The sequence below is a fragment of the Rissa tridactyla genome, chromosome 5 (assembly GCF_028500815.1).
Source record: "Rissa tridactyla isolate bRisTri1 chromosome 5, bRisTri1.patW.cur.20221130, whole genome shotgun sequence".
NCBI lineage: Eukaryota > Metazoa > Chordata > Aves > Charadriiformes > Laridae > Rissa > Rissa tridactyla.
In genome coordinates, this window is record NC_071470.1 from 58,187,127 (window position 1) to 58,204,296 (window position 17,170).

The 17,170-nt window shown below is 44.1% G+C and overlaps 1 protein-coding gene and 1 long non-coding RNA gene across 2 annotated transcripts in view; one reads left to right on the forward strand and one right to left on the reverse strand.

The window, feature by feature from the left end:
* Nucleotides 1-1,981: 1,981 nt before the first annotated feature.
* ELOVL6 (ELOVL fatty acid elongase 6) overlaps nt 1,982-17,170 on the reverse strand; it is a 76,538-nt gene continuing 61,349 nt past the window's right edge. Inside the window, exons 3-4 of the mRNA XM_054203001.1 lie at nt 6,531-6,682; nt 1,982-4,402 (exon numbers count right to left, since the gene is read on the reverse strand). Coding sequence (XP_054058976.1) covers nt 3,978-4,402; nt 6,531-6,682 — 577 coding nt within the window. The 3' untranslated portion in view covers nt 1,982-3,977. The remainder of the gene's footprint in view (nt 4,403-6,530; nt 6,683-17,170) is intronic.
* Nucleotides 7,181-8,942, forward strand: LOC128910108 (uncharacterized). The gene is made up of 3 exons (XR_008466618.1): nt 7,181-7,321; nt 8,071-8,245; nt 8,807-8,942. It is a non-coding gene; the product is annotated as an uncharacterized LOC128910108 (long non-coding RNA).

Genomic DNA, 17,170 nt, shown 5'->3' on the forward strand with positions numbered 1-17,170 from the left:
GTCTCTAAGCACGAGGGGTTTCCTTCTCATCACAGGCACAATTTAAGAGGCTCCAAAATTACCCAAGTTTTTCTTCTTCCACTAACTAGTTGAAAATATTTTCCTTAAAGTGTCCACTACACAGAAGTAGCGTTTGGGAAGAGCCAAATTCTGCTCGCAGCTGCCTAAGCACAAATCCATACCGACCTTTCTGGTTTTATTTCAGTACATCGGATTAATGCATCAAAACATAAAACACAGACTTTGGCCCTGGCAGACTGACCTTAACCCCAGTGTAACTTTCCTGACTTTAATAGTGAATAACAGCATTTCAAGCATCTGTGGTGGTTGTCAGAGGTCCCATAATACTTGGTAATTTATATAAAGTTTGAGTGCCCCATGGCGCATAAGAATCCAACAGGATTACAACTTCATTTAAAATAATTAGGAAAAAAAGGGTTCTGCGAGTGGGCAGAAAAATTTGAAAGTGTGACCCCAAGGCTCAAAATGAGGAAAATAAATAAGACCCAATTAGCTGTGTTTCTATCTTGTGGCTTGTAGGTTGAACAGCTGGAGTATTTTTGAGGTGTCATAACATTAGGGTTGACTGGCTCAGTGTTTAAGTACATGTGAGTGGGTTAAATGTGATGTCTAAATATCACGTGTGCATGTTTTAGGAAGGAAAAAAAAAAAAAAGAAAAACAGTGTAAGTTGGTTTTGGTCTCATCCTCAGTTTCTTTAATGACAGTTACCACCTTTGATTCTAGTGGAAAACCTCAGAGGAAAAGCCCAATGGTGTAGCAGGGCCACAGGACCTGTATAAATGCGTGTGTGATGCGTCATCTCCTGAAGCAAACGGCAGTGTGACAGCCAATTTCCAGCGTGACGATAAACATACCCTAATTCGCCACTGTCCCTCGCGTGCCTGATCTTGCCGCCCCTTCCCTACACGTATTCCTGCCTGCAGCCCCGTCGCCCGCCAGGACGCCCACTGAATTCAGCGCCGCGCTCCCCCTGCCCGGCGGGGGCACACCTTTTGAGGAGGTGGCTGGGGCTGGTTCCTCCCAGGCAGCAAGGAAGGCAGCTCTCACCTGCCCGGCCCCGGGAACGTCGGGAGCAGGCACTGGGAATGGTGCAAAGGTTTGGGAGGATGGGGGTAAGAGCGGGTGAAATTCTTGCTCCGCTGAAGTCAGTGTCGGCATTGCCAGCCTTGCCATCCAGCACGCGCAGACATGGGGGTTCTTCTGTTATGCAATTAGGGAAAACAGCGTACAAAACGCGGTAGGTTGGTTGCAACCCGCTCTGTTTTCCGCCTGTGTTAAGCTTAGGCTGTGGTGCGGTGTCACTTCTTATTGATAAAGTTTAAGGGGCCTTCAGGTCATTAGCCTCAAATTAGCAGGAGATGTGTGCGGGTCCTTTCCCTCTGCCCAGATAAAAGGCAGTCAGACACACCGGCTCTGTTCAAAGCAGAGCAAAGCCCCCACTGACTTCACAGGGTCCAAGATTTCTGCTCCAGCTTCAGCTCCAGACACCGGACCGCTTCCACCCCCTCTTGCTTTATTCGAGAGACCTAAGACACACGGGACTGAGGATCTAAATGGCACCATGGTGGGCTTCTACCAATGCTTCTCAACTAATTGCAGCCAACTCTAATTTTGCCTTTTCCACTCTAAACTGATCTTCTTAACCTGCTTCTTAGCCAGGGCAAAATTAAGCATGAGGAAAAAGGCTTATTCAGCATTATAATTATCTACTCCCAAGCTGTATAACAAAATGGTTTACACATTTAATTGGTTTTGTCTAATATTTCCACGTATACAGTAGTCCTATTCATGAATATCATAGCTTCATTACTGCATATCACATTTTGCTATTTGTTGTGTACCATAAAATAACGTCAGCACATCAATAACTTAAGTAACACAAATGTAAACTCGTTTTCTGCTTGTTATAATTATGATTTTAGCCTGCAAAGGCTTTTTGATTTGTAAGACCATTGACATAACATGGAATGTAACTTTATTTGTTTTTCTTTTGTATATAATGAGACACCGAAAGCCCTTGTCATCTCTTAACAGGATACTAAAGCAGCTCTGTTTCATGAATGACAGCACAATTAAAGCTAGAAATGATAATTAAAAAAAAAATACCCTTTGTACTGTACAATCTCAAATTAAAGCAAGAAAGATAATGACAATCTTTTGCATTAGCCAGGAAACGTGATTCTCTGCCACTGGGCTTTTTTTTCTCGTTGACAATTCACAGAATGTGTCTATGGGTGTAGTTATAGGTGTGTGTATATCCTATGCAGAACAGCAGTCCCTATTTTGTTGATCTAGTTCTTCTAATTGTTTAGTTAAACTACCTAACTGATACAATTTAGAATACTACATTAACACATTTAACATCAAGTTTACATACTTGCGTCTTTGAAATACTAGGAACTTTTACACATTTTATTTGGCTTTGTAAGGACTGGAATATCACAGATAATGCAATCTACTTCTCTTTGAAAGAATATGGCTGTTCTCAACTAACTCTCTAAGGTTCAGAGTGAAATACGTTTCTCCTTATATCTGTAGCTGACTTCAGAGAAGAAAGAGGGTCTTCTTAAGTGGTCAGTCTGATGTTACAGTACAGATTCTGCAGAGACAGAGATATATTTCATGAATGATCATTCTCTCTGGACTTTAGAGTTAAGCTGTTGCAGCAAAATTACTCCGTTTAGACTAATTTTTTTTTCTATACAAATCTCAAGAAAAACCTATTCCAAATATGTTTTGTAGTAGTATCTCCACATGACCAGAGGAGGGCACTTTGAACATCTTTGCACCGCCCGGGAGGCAGATGCAGAAGCACAGTGTTACCCAATGTCGCGCAGTCCTGCCGCCTCTTCCCACCCAGGCAGGTATCCTTGTGTCCACACAGACACAGAATCCCTATTGTGCCACAGGGCTCTGTTCTGGAAACAGTGGGCAGATGTATCACTCTCTTCTCGCTAACTAGCATTTCTTCCGATTTCTCCCATTTAATTCAGTGTTGCTGCGGGTTAAATTGAGATTAACGGATAATTCCTAAAAATCACATGAGGGGAGTTGTCTCCCTCTCCTTCCTGAACATCCCTCTGCGATTAGCCCCTGGTAATTTTGCAAATAGTGATTGATTTAACCCTCTATGACTTATCCTGCTGCAGAAATTCCTTGCGTTTAATTGAAAAATGCACTTGGAAAATGCACTCTCTGAGATATGTATTGCAACAGTGCATCTTTTCACATTAAACTCTTGTAAAAATACTGCTCCTTTCCGCCTTCTGAGGGAGGCAACTCTGCATCCCAGATCTGCTCCTCCAGCAGAGTACATAGCAGAGAAATCAATCTCTTCTCTTTTCCGTTCGTGACCACAGTGTGGAGTTCAGCCGCTTCCCATTCAGGAAACATCCTTTTGGGTTTCGTTTTGGCTAAAGGTACCGACCTTCTATGGAAAAGATTTTAATTTTTCAATCTTACTGTTGTCACAGACAGGTATTTTTTGTCACCTCTCTGCTTTGTTTTGTTCAAGTTTAATGCTGAAAAATTATTAGAAAGGATTTAGGAACTTTTTTTTTTGGAAATAAAAGTCTCTCCTCCACCCTGGGGAAACACACTGCGTATGTAACGTACTTTCTTTTTCCCTCAACTTTATTCCTTTTCTCTTTTCTTCTCTTTTTTCTTCCCTTTTCTCTTTTCTTTTTTCTCTTCTTTCTTTTCTCCTTTCTTTTCTAGAGCAGACAGGTACAAGAAGGAAGTTGTCTTTCATCAGCAGTCCTTTGAGATAGAGTAGAATTCAGTGAGTCCTCACCATGATAGGATCATAAACTTACTGGGTTAAACCAAGCTAACTTTCCCTAAGCTGCCAAGTTTTAGCTGCACCATACATATATGTGTTTCCTTGTGCCATTTTCTTTTCTTATAATTTTGTTTTTCTTGATGACCCTGAGCTATGGCTTCTCGTTTCTACCACTAGTCAACCTTCCTTTCTTTTCTGGTTTTGCCAATATAGGCCTCAAAGAAAAAATGGCAGAAGAGCACAAAGTAGCTGAGGTACATGAGAGAGGACCAGATGATGTTCTGCACGTGGGAATGGCACTGGCCCTGCTGCATCCAGGAGAAGACCAGGTAATTGATCACGCAACCGATCAACATCTGAGTGATCTGCGACAAGGTGATGAACATGGCAAACTTGCGTGAGACTCTGAAGCCAGCAGCCCGCAAGGCATAGTACGAGTACATAACGGCGTGTACTCCATAGTTCATGGTCATGAACCAGCCACCGCCAGCCACCATGTCCTTGTAGGAATACCAAGAATAAAGTAACACAGTAATGTGATGGTACCAGTGTAAGAAGATGAGCTTCTGTTTCCTAAGAATAATGAATATTGTATCACCTGTAACAAAAAAAAAACAAAAAAAAAAAAAAAAAGGAGGGGAGGAAATGAGAAACACATTGAACATGAAACATAATTACTGCAGTCCTCTCTCCCCTTTGCTGTTGCTGCTGGAGAATACACTATTTTGGAGCATGAAGACCATTTCAAGGACGTTTCAAGGCCAGGCTGGATGGGGCTCTGAGCAGCCTGGTCTAGTGGGAGGTGTCCAGGCCCATGGCAGGGGGGGTTGGAACTAGATGACCTTTAAGGTCCCTTCTGACCCGAACCATTCTATGATTCTAGGATTCTATGAAAAACCACCTCAACTCAAGATTTGAGAGGCTGTCTGATCCGAGAGACAGCTTGCCTCCTAATCTTTATGCAATCTTTGCAAAACCAACGTATCCAAATCTTCCTGTGTGGATAACCCCTGTTTGAAACCTCCATAGGTCTACTTGGTAGCCCTTTGCTGCAAACATAATCCATGAAAGTCTGAGGTGAGGTAGGTGAATGTACGTGCATCATCTCTGACTGTGAGACTGTCCATTATATACTGTGACTAGAAGAGAAACGTAGCTTGATAGGGAAGCAGCCGCACAGAGTCCTCCGATTCAAATGCCTACCTGCAAACAACCCAGTTAAACTCCGTAGAGCTTTCTGAGGCGCTATGCAAAAAGCTATTGCATATGCAACCTACAATACTGAAAGGTATGTAACATAATTGCCGGAAAAAGTGCTTCTAGAAAGAAATTTGGTTTATGTTGAAATGCACATCCTTTTCTGCAAATTCATGTTGCTACTGTAGAAAAGTAAATTTTATTCCTCTTTCCTGCTGCTTTCTTCCTTCTGCATCTCATGATTGCACCGAGCATCTCAATTAGAGAAGAGAGAGACGTGTATGTTACTTGTTTTCTATTGTTATAGACACGGTGTTTCCAAAAAGATCCCTGAGATTTGCATCTAGGAACTTACTTCTATGCATATGTATCCCAGGAAATCCAAATCATGAATATTAGTGATGGGTGGAACCCAAACTGCACCGTCTGCACAAGGTCTGTAATAAGCTGTAATGCTACTGTTTACTTCATTAGCTGCAAGATGTTCACTCACATTTTAGTAAGTAATCATAGATTCAATTTATTGTTGCCGTGCAGTTCTAGCTGATGTTTTCCAGTTTTAGCAAATAAATTTCTGTGGTTTTGCAGTAATTTAAGCATCAGGAAATCATGGGTGGGACTCTGACACAGCAAGGCAACTGGTGTCTGTCTCTTTCCAGTTTTTATGCCGATTAATTGCTATCCCGTAATTTACTGAATCAAATTCTCTGCTGAAAGGTAAAGACTTATTTTTGCTGTACATCTGAACACAGCGAGTGCTGCAGCCCTTTGAGGTTTAGTAAGTGCATCCTCTGAAATGAAAGCTGGAGGGCTGCTAAATTGCTGCCTCCTCCTTCCCATTAAAACAATCTTTTCTTACACTAATAAGCCACAGGATGACAACACCCGCAGACTGGCTTTGGCATGTATATCATAAGTATCCTTAGCAAAAAAGTTGCTGGAGAGACAGGAGTTTATAAGAATCAGGGCTGGAAAAGCTACAGATATTATGGGAAATTGGTTTCTATTTGGAGGAAGCAGCCAGCCACAGCTTTCAATGTTTAAGGAGGAAGCATGTTACTGTTCATAATTGTACGCCTACATGTGTATTTATGGATGAATGCTGCAGAAACCAAGGCAGAACCTGACTCAAAGCTTCTTGCTGACACAGCTGCTGTAGCCCACCCTTCACTTCTGCACCCACAGGCTGAGTGACGGCTGGTTACGCTATTTGTATTTGCCTACGAGTAGCTAAGGAAGAGGTATGGACCAGACTGCTCTTACCCCGACTGCCCTGCTGTGTATAATCACTGTAGTTTATTCCCGAGCTGGGAATGGTCTTATCCAACTGCACATTGCTCTAACTTCAGCCAAGCTGGACTTAAATCTCTAGAGACTAAAACCTGCAGAGTTTGGGGTTGGTTTTGTTCACTCAGATTTTCTAAGACTAAAACAGGGTTTCGACAGCACTGAGACCCTTCTTGTGCTTCCTGCACAGACGTTTCTGCTCTAAATATGCATAGCGAGAGAAAGGCAGAGAGGGTACTCACCTAGTTCGGGTGCTTTGCTTAGCACAAATGCATATGCCCAGAATTTGCTGACAGGTCCAATGTAAAAACTCTGGTCACACACTGACTGCTTCAGGCCTTTGGTCATCAAAATGTACAGCATATAAGCACCAGTTCGAACAGCACCGAATATACTTTAAAACAAAAAGAGAAAATTAAGAAAGTTGAGTGGACGCTTGGAAATCTACATGCCATCACTTCCAATCATTATGAGAAGGCAACCATAAATGCGCTGAAATACTCAGTTTGAGACAGCCTTAAAGGTGGAGCAACTCTGCTGGCTTCTAGGAGGTTATTCTGAACCCAGATTTGTAAACTAGACTGCAGCCGTATCTCCTGGTGAAAGTCTGGAACAGTAACGTCAATGTTTTTTATTTCATTACTACAGGAAAGATCCTTCAGTTTTCAGGAAGACATCTACTTCATCTGGAAACAACATGCAGAGTTTTGATGCTGATGGGTGGGAGACTACAAGAAATGAGCTGATAAAGAGCCGTCATCAACATAATCAGGACCAATTCCCTCTTCTGATTTCCTCAGAGTTTTCTCATGTCTCTCCCTGTGTTTGTTACCCCCACAGGGCTCTGAGCACAGACAAACCCTGGTGGGGCACACAGATTTGGGTGGGGGTTCTCGGGCAGGGCTGGTGTTTTGGTGGACATGCTGACTTCATACTTCATCTCTTAACAGGACATTGCCAACAGAGGAACTGACTACTTGAATCGAGACATAAACAGCAGGTTCACCCTCACCTCATCACAGTGAGACACAAGGTAAGAGTGTTCTGTAAATGAGAAACATCAAGAGATTTGCAATGGTATTAATTAGTGCAATTACAAAGGGGATAGGTTCAGATAACAAAAGCTGATGTAAGGAACAAAGGCTTGTCTCAGCATCGAGGAACTCTGCAAAAGGAATTGCTTCACTGTTTTATGGCGAGAACATGCTTGCCCATTGTCTACCATTGTAGCCTGTTGGCCCTTCAGAAGTTGTGATGAATACTGGGTGGAACAAGCAGCTTTCAGAAAAATGGAGCAAAGAATCTCCCAATCTCCTTTGGGGTTGAGTATATCTTACTTTATGCCTACGTCACATATCCCTGTGCCTCTACCCAGCTCCATCTTATCTCCCCTCACAACATATCTCCTCCTCCACAACTTCTTTGCGACCTTGTCCTACTCATGAATCCTCTGGTTTCTGCTCTGCCTTGGTGTCTTTCATGATTATCACATGGCAGCAGGCAAACCAAGCCACCTAAAACTGATGGGTAGACACGTGGGCAATGCAAGCTACCATTTATGCAAAGTGTGTGAAATAAGGAATGGTTAATCAGACGTTATAGATTCTCTGTTACTCGTCCTTGTCCTGTAAAGTCAGTATTAAAAACTGTATTTTAAAATCACCAAGGCAGCCTCAAAAATTGATGTCTGTGGCAGTTCTTACTTGGTCAGACTAGATGGCTCGAGTAAGCCTGCTGAGCATAAAAGCTGTTAACATAAGTTTTCATGTTTTTTGCACAAAGCAGTTAGATTTCCAAATCTGCAGCATTGATATACCCAGTCAAACCTGCCTGCTGCTAAGGAGCCATGCACCTTGCTCTCCCCTGTCTACCGCATGCACTGCGCAACCAAGAGGAGCACCACGCTGCCAGTGGCACCACAGACAGGGCTCTACAGCCAGGTCACACCTGGGGAGAGGTGGGTGTTACGTCCTGGCTCCCGCACCATCACATTTTGATGCCTGAGGTTTCACTGGGCCATCGGGAAATTAAGACAACGGTGAGCACTTAAGAAGCGCCGCTTATTATCTGCTACTTGTATGGCGGTATTGGCTCGGGGGCTCTGCTGCCACATGAGTCCTCTTGTGCTATGTGCAAATAAAACCCCATCCTGCTGTGGAGCAGGTGTACTGAGGAGTTCAGCCGAGTCTGGGTTTCCCATTAGCACTGCCCAAAGCAACGCACATATTCCCAGGCCTAGGCAAGACAGCCCGTTGCAGTCTCTCATGTTCATCCACCCCTGCATGCAGAAGAAAGAGTGCGGTATTCTTAGCATCTCCGCACCCTCTCCGTGCAGGGTTGTTCCCTCCCAGAAATGCGCTCTCAGCACGCTTTTCTCAGGTCTCTTTCGGGGGTTGGTCCTTTTAACTCATCAGAGAGTGCCAAAGCCTGTTGGAGGAGTTTTGAAACAAGGTGCAACTCGTTCTGTGTCTTCTCTCTGGCACTCAACACATGCCCTTTTTTTTTGTTTTTTTCTCAGGAGCTGCATTTCTCATTCCCAAAAAGACAAGACATCCTGACAGAGATGTGATCTGATCACTTCCTGAGGCAGGGAACTCCTCAAGCTAGCCAGGGCAGGCTGTGGCTTGCTCCTATGCTTTGGGTGGTGACAAAACTGGGTGGAGGAAGATCAGACCGAGTATCTAATGATATGCTGGTTCTCCCATTAGCAAATACCTCAGTGCTGACATTAAAATGGGGGGGGAAAAAGGAAATTTTAAATCATGAAATCAAATAGCTGCAAGCAATACGCCTTTCCTTGTACAGAAGCTGTACTGCTTTCCTAAAATATGATTTATTATTAAAGTTTTAAAACCAAAGAGAATTCTGTGCCACGAACACAAACTCAGACGAGAAAAGCGCCTGCTTGAGGAGCAGGCAAACGTTGGCTTAACTGTACATGATTGAGTATGGACCCCAGGGATTTAATCTGGACTGATAAGAGAGGCAAAGAGTATTTGCCCTGTGGGGATTACCGAGTTTCACTTTGCTGTCCTTGAGATTATGATGATGTAGTTCTTCCTGTCTTTTTGTTTAGCAACTACCGCAGAGCTCTCCTTGGAGTGCATGCACACGCACACGCACACTCACACACTTACTTTTCTGTAATTTCACAGCACGGTGGCTTCCTCTAGTTTCATGACTCTAGAAGAAGTGACTCCGGCTACTGCTGTAAATGGTGCGCCTTAGACCAATCTGAATTTTTTATCAGTAAAAACCAAGTTACATTTTCACATAATTCCCAAGGGAAGGCTTAAAATAAGGAGGAAGGAAGGTAACTGGATGTAAGCTGGAAGTAACTGATTCAATTACCTAAGGAGACGCCATGAGCAGGTAGCTGTTTGTGAGATGTGCTGCATGCCAAAACACCACCGTGCCAACAAGCACACACCCCCGGAGACAGAAAAAGACCTAATGCACGCCTGCAAATGTGCCTTGGACCCAGAGAGACAGGACTGCTTTTTGTGCCTCTGCCACCTAATCTTGTTTGTTCTGTGAGGTAAGATCAACCAACAAATTTCTATCTTGCAAAGACACGATGCGCAGCAGAGTGATGACATTGCTTGCTCAGTAAATCACTTCTGCTTCATTTTGTTCTCGCCCTGCTCTCTGCTGTAGCTTTTGTGAGGTATTGAAATGAACTGCTTACCAAAGCAGTCTGTCTGGTGGGAATCATCTGCAGGGATTTTAGAAATAAGGTAGCAGTGAATTACTGTACAATTACAGCCTTTTCCAACTAGAGAGACCGATCAGAAACAAACTGCACCGGCTAATGCAGCTTTCTCATCTATTCAGACTCAAAATGTCCTACATTCTCCTCCCTTCAGGCAGTGACTTCTCTGGTAGATTAACAAATGCCCAACTGATATTATACCGTCCATGATACGATCAAAGTGTATCCCTGAGTAAAATAAAAACTAACACTTTTCCCTCACAAACTTTGTTTTCAAACGAGGGCCTCAAAACACATCCCATGCATGGGTCAGGCGCAGCATTAAGGAGGGAAACTGAGGGCTGGGGCGTTAGCTGATGGGAAGAGAAAGCCGGTGTTAGTGGCCGAAGCCCGTTACTGCTTTCTGTTCCCTCCATCCTGCTTCCCAGGAAGGAGTGAAGGACTTCTTTCTCAAAGGCCTGAGAGGGCAGCAGGTAGCTCAGGACTTCAGTTCAGCCCCAGCTGCTGTTGTGGCGGGCTCAGCTCCTCCTCGCAGCGAGGAAGACGCTGCCCATTTTTGCTAGGGCTGCTTTCTATGCAGATCCATCGCCGCGCTTGGCTCCCGACACCTCTGGACATCCCACTCCAGGATCAACACTGCAGAACCGAGCAGGGAATGTGACTTCCACATAAAAAAATAAAAATGAAATAACAGTTCAGCACAGAATATAGCAACATTTCCTAAAGGACTTTAGTGCTGTCATAATCACAGAGTGGAAATTCTCTGCTCTGGTTTGTGTCTTAAATAAATCTTTAAACTAAGCAAACACACCATGCAAAGCGTATCCGCAGAACTAGGTAAAAATGGCATCGAAGAGGATAAGAGTCTTGACTATGGCTTAAGGGGAATGTAAAATATGTTAGCTACAAGCTACTTGTGAAAAGTGGAATATCTTTATTTTCGGAAGCATGCCATCCTGCGTACCCAGCACCAGCAGAGAGCAGCATGGAGCCTGCAGACGGCAAGACCCAGCTGCGCTGCGCAAAATTAAGGGCTGGTTAGGGACTTCAAGCAGAGCCCTCCTTACCCAGCCCCACAGCCTGTTCAACGCTGCCCCAAACCACCCGTGTCCAACTGGTTTGACCAGTCTCTGAGGTGTTGGACTATCCTCTGCCGTGGCTGTGCTGGCCTAGTCCGGCAGCAGGCCAGCTGGGCAACCAGATGGAGCTCCCACGGGTCCAGCTCCAGCTTCCAGCCTGGGGCCTGGCTGGAGGAGAGAAGAAATCTTAATTCTGCCCCGACGTGCTTAGATGGCGACTCACAGGAGTCGCAGCCGGTGAGTCTGTGCCCCGGGATCACAGGGAGGTGGCAGAGAGGGCATGGTTCTCCTCTGTGAAAGCCACATGGTGGTCCTGGGAGAGCAGCCGAGATCACCTTACGTGTGGAGTCACAGCCCTCAGGCTGCACCCTGCTTGTACTGTAACGGTGAGAAAGAAGGGAAGCGGGTTTTTTTTCATTTTAGCAGGCAGAATATTTACAGAGGGAGCACCCTTGAATTACAAAGAACTGTTTAAAGGTCAGCAGGTGAAGAACGTGGAGCATCCTACACCTTCCTTCGTGACAAATCAAACCACCTTCACCTTCCTGTTCTGTTCAGCAGGAGGATTTCAGTGGTCAGATCAAGTTTCCCTTCTGCTGCTGAAGAGCTGCTCTCCTAACGCAATAAAATGGCCTTTCTGTGCCCTGCTGATTTAAAACCCGAGGTCCTCAGGAAAGAGGAAGAAGCTGCGGCGCTGATGCTGTGGCACAGGCGTGCGGGATGCACCGGGGTGCGGGACGACCCCTTGGTCAGAGAGGTCAGAGTGACAGGGTGGTCCGAGAGCACGCCTAGAGAAAGCAGCTACTGTAAAAGGGCAACAGAGTATTTCAGTACTTAGCCAAGCAGCAGAAAACACGTAAAATGCGACCTGATACTGGTGAAATGCACAAAGAAAGCATCTGTAAGAGAAACAACTCTCTGAACTAAGTTTCTTGAGAAGAAATGCATCTCAAGCCACCTTCAGCAGACAGGTCTCAACTTCCCAACAGGGCAGTTGCCCCCAGATCAGTAAAGAAACTCAGAAACTCCTGGTATGATCAAGCAGCATGTACCAAGGTGGGTGCATCTCCATGTGAAGGGATGTCTCGCATCTTTCAGACATTTGCTCCACATTTTCAGACATCATTTTCTCCACCTGGCAAGGGCAAGCTTCTTTCAAATCACTCTCACCTTCTGCGGTCTCATGGAACGTGGTCCCAGAGAACCAGTCCATCGATGACAGGCACCAAGCGGGTGACACAGCAGGGACAGGGCTAGGTGACAGCTTTCTTAAGAAACCGATGGATTTTGTTGACGAAAATGAAACTGTTTGCAGGAGATTTCCACCCGTCTCCCACAAAACCCTGCTATGGCCATGTGAGAAGGAACACTAGGTTTTGCTGACTAAAAAGACACAGACATCGTCGGAGGCAAGCGTTGAAGGGGCCGCTTGCCTCACAAACCAGCAGAAGGAAAGTTTTTTTCCAAGCTTGCCACAGAATGATTTTTTCCGAGGTGATTTCAGATAAAGTTGTCAGACCAGTGTTGGGAAATGTCCCTTTCCAGGGAGGAAGCACACGAAGATAGGTCCTACCTAGCAAACAGGGCAGGAGTTCTGGGAACATGCATTTGTACGGCAGCCACACACTATATATACAGCTGTATTATATGAAGATTTACCGAAACCATTATCCACGTGGGCAGCTGAGGTAGTCAGATCACAGTGTGCTTGCTGCTTTGCTATTGCTGCAGTGACTATACTATCAAACCAGTGGGAAAGACAGAAGATTTTACGAACCGTTAGCCTGCTCCCCAGCTAAAATTTGCGCTTTCATTTTGCAGTGGCTTCAGGTCCCACAGGAGCCGAGTACTCTGGGAAATTGCTAACCTTTCTGTCAAAAAGACAAGACGTTCAAGCAAAATTTTAGTAGCTAAATCAGGAGGTTTATGGGAGTCTGGCCTCAAAATCTGTAAAAAAAATATGAAACTGCATTTTTTCCAGTTCTTCCAAGATATGGCTGTAGTGAGGGTAGTTTCTTTTTAAAGTTGAGACAAAAAGAAAGGGGATGTCCAGATTAAAATGGTTATCTGGGTGGTGCCAAATGAGGAAAGGATATTAGGGTCTGGTTTGTGCTGACCAGAATTATGGACCAACAGCCTACTGACTTTTACTGGTACCTGGGTGCTTATTTAAAGCCTATTGTTCCAAAATCGTTTTGTGGGTAGACATGCCAGACTGTTTCAAGGCTGGGAGAAGAATTAAAACCATGAGCGTAACCTCCCCTAGCCTGCCCGACAGAGACGGCATTCATTCCACCGCGGGGAGGGGACTGGCGAGAGCTGCCGTCACACACCAACCTTCCAGCATACGGAAGCAAAGGGCGAGTGAGAAATATGTTTCCTGGCTAATTAAGTTTCCTTAAACTTTAGAGGCCGTGGGCACGTGTTCACAGGGTATCACAGAGAGCGAATGTGGGCCCCACTTTCTGGGGGGTGGACGTGTGCAGGAACGTAGCAAAGGAGCAGCACAACCCACCAGAATTCACAGTTGCTTTGCCTGGGTTTCTGACACCCAAGCTGCTCTTGAGTGTTTGTGGACTGGCCCGATTTCATTGCAGCTGTTCCTCCCCTTCTTTTTTAAAAAAATGAATCACCTCTTAACTCCTTTTGTGTTTGGTTTTGTTTTTTTTTTTTCCCAATGATGTGCACATTCATCCACATCTGGCTGGCTTTGCACAGGGAAGGGAGGAGCAGTACTACCTTCACTAGTCAATGTGCAATACATGATGGTGCAATATTAAGAAACAGTTGGATCTTCCAGATGGAGTAAATTCTCCAAAAGAGAGGAAGAGTCAATTATGCCTATGAAAATTTGAATATATAGTTTCACTAAGAGGTTCGCAGACTACCTAAACCTTGTCAGATGTGACTCCTGTCCTAGTTTGCCTTGATTTTATCCAAATGCAATTCCTGGATCTTCTTGTATTTAAACAGGTGTAGAAACTATGAGGTTGCTTTAGGCTTATCTTTGATTGCAAAATCCGAATGTTTTTACTGTACAGTGGGAAACCATACACTAACAAACCAATCATTAAGAACAAATGAAATGTGGGCAATGACTGAAAGAGATCATTTGGCTGTTGTTCAGTGACCTACATGGAATTAATGGCTCTTATTTTGCTCTCAAGGAGTTAATGAGAGATGTGGCTGAGTCAGCGCAGTATGACGTGTCCTCTAATTTCACAGAAAAGCAGCCTAGAAAAGGATCTGGCACCCAACATCCTAAATGGTCAATGTGACAGAAGGACAGCCTATATGAAATATTCATGTATATTAATAACTGACTAGAAGAACCAGCTTTGTAAGTCTGCACCTGGTTATTAAAAATATTTTGTTAGGTTTGTGGAACTGAGGGTTACATTTTCCAAATTAAATGAATTGGTCTCTTGGTCAGTGAAAGATACACAGCAACATGGTACTCATCTAAGTGATCAAAAAGTTCAAAAAAGAATAGTACTGACTACGGATTTGGTCTCTCTTAACTCTAAATTTATGAGGCATTTTACAAGCATTTAGAAGAGGGGACTTCTTAATGGTGAGCTACCTTGAAATCCTAGAGAGACACTTGTTCAAATTGCAGCTGATGAACTTAGCCTAACTGTTTTTTTTGTAAGAAATGGCAAAGAAAATTAATGTAATTAGGCTGATGTTCCATCATCCTTCAACATTTCTGAAGTGCTTTCAAGCAACCCCAAGGTTAGTGATCAAGAGAGGGAGACCCCATCCTGCAGAAAGACTGTTCTTATAAAACACTTGTAAAGCACTTCCCTGTTTTACCTCCCAGAACTGATCCAGGTACCTCCCCAGAAGAACCTGTCTCCTCATCGAATCCCCCTGTGACACCTCCATTCTCTCTCAACAGAGCAGACCTTCCCGCTGCTGTACCAAATTTTGGTCTTGCCTGCTTTCCAACAGCCAAGTGACCTATTACCTCCAGCTTGGGCTGTCCCGGAATTACCAATGCTTCAACAACATTCAGGCCAGCAACTGCTTTAGGTCAGACATCCCTGTGTGAAGAACTGCTAAGTACAAAGCTGTTCGTAGGCTGGGGTGTCTTCAGGTTCAGACCTAACTTCCTTCAGACTTCTTCTGTCTGTGTTGGCATCTCCAAGGCCCTTGGCATTGTATTTGTGAGTATTTCACAGTCCTTAATGGCTTTTACTCTTGCGACAGCCTCGTAAAGTGTCTAAGCATAAGACCCCTTGCAAAGACAGAGGTGAGGCAAACTGAAATTTAAGTGTCCTGTCAAAAACCTGCGTCTGAGCCAGGATGAGAAATGATGTGCAGCATCCTGAGTTGTGGTTCAGTGCCCTACCCACGAGGTCCATTTGATGTAAGCAGAAAGAGGTCTGACCTCACTCTGTATGAGTGAAAACAGTATTATTGAATTAACAGTAAACACACTCCAGCAGGAGGAATTTTCTTCAGAGAGTCCTTTGACATACTATAGATTTTCTTTTCATTTTTAAAGTTACTCTCTAAACCTTCAAGGCCCCAAGCCCTCTATCGTAATTACCCAAGGTACACCTGTATTTTTAAAGACAAATAGTTAACAGACATAAAAGCTGTTGTTATGCCTCCTAACATCACATTTTCATCGTCGGCACATCTGGTATTTTGGCAGCGTGCTTTCAAGACCTAAAAATACAGAGTGATGTGCAGAGAGACACAGTGCAAGTTTACAAAGCTGTGCTGTCCTAGAAACACAAACAGCTGAAAACTTCCCCACCCAGCCAGAAGACCAGATAACAGCAATGCGTGTTATCTTCCACAGACTCAGCCAGACTCTTGCTTTCCCTCTGTTTTCCCTGGACGTATTAGGCAAACACCAGTGTGGATCTGACCTGACACAGGTGGACACAAGCCACAGAGAACGTGAACTTACAGAGTGAGTTTTACGAGCATCCCTGCTTCTATCTCCCATCCACTGTCCCACTCCCTGAATTTGCGTAGGACCAGACCCCAGTAGCCGACCCTGCCATAGGAGAAAATATTTGGATTTTTCTCCCTCATGGAATTTTTGCAGTTGTTCTCATTATTGTAGCTGGTTTCTATTAATGCTCCCTGCTGATCCCCTTTCTCGCACCAGTGAACTCCAGAGGAAAATGACGTATGGGTCAGAATCCATGATGGGGGGTGGCTTTAAACGCCTAACTCCTTGTGACATGGGCAAGTACAAAAAAACACACTAGTGAGGTGGAAAATTCTATGGCAATGTTCTTAAAACCCTCCTGTTTTCCTTTACTAATGCCCTCCGTTGATAAAACTACAGAAATGCAGTTCTTTAATCCCATTCAGCAGCAACTGATTCTGTGGGAAGTTCATTTTAAAAGGCTTCTTCTATCTACCCACGTTGATGAAGAAAAAGCCTGAACACATAACCAGCGAGTCAACCATCGACAAAACCAGGAACCTAAACTCTCGCTGTAAAAAGAAAAAATCTCGTTATTTCAAAATCAGTCTTGCAGAGGACTGAATACTTGGGTCTTGTATGTTTGGGATTTAGGACTACCATGACATTACCGCGCACCTAAGTTGAACTCCTTTCTGCTCTGCATTGTTTGTGTTTCACTGGGGGGAAAAAAATTGATCACACACTAGCTATCATTTTCCCGTATTTTCCTTTAACAAAACTATGGGCACAGATATGAAAACATGTTACCGAGTCTTCCCTGGTGCTGATGAACAATGGTAACTATTTATATGCTTATTCTGTCTATGGCAATTTTAGTGTAAAACTATATTTTAGTGTTAAAACTGTAATATCAGAGAAGGAGGTTACTGCTACCCTGTTTTAGCCCTTTGTAACTGTGTTTAGAGAACCCCGTGCTCAGTTACCACCATTCAGTTGCTGGCAGATAATTGAAAGCACAGTAACTCCCTTGTGCACTTGTGTCCTCCAAGGCCCAACCTATTGATAAAATTATTTGGGACCATTATTTATTCTCTCATAATGAGTAGGAACAAGAAAAAATTATGGGAAAAGCGCCTTGGTTCCATGACGTACCTTTTTCCCATGCTAACTGAACACCTTTAAAAGCACGTTTAAAAA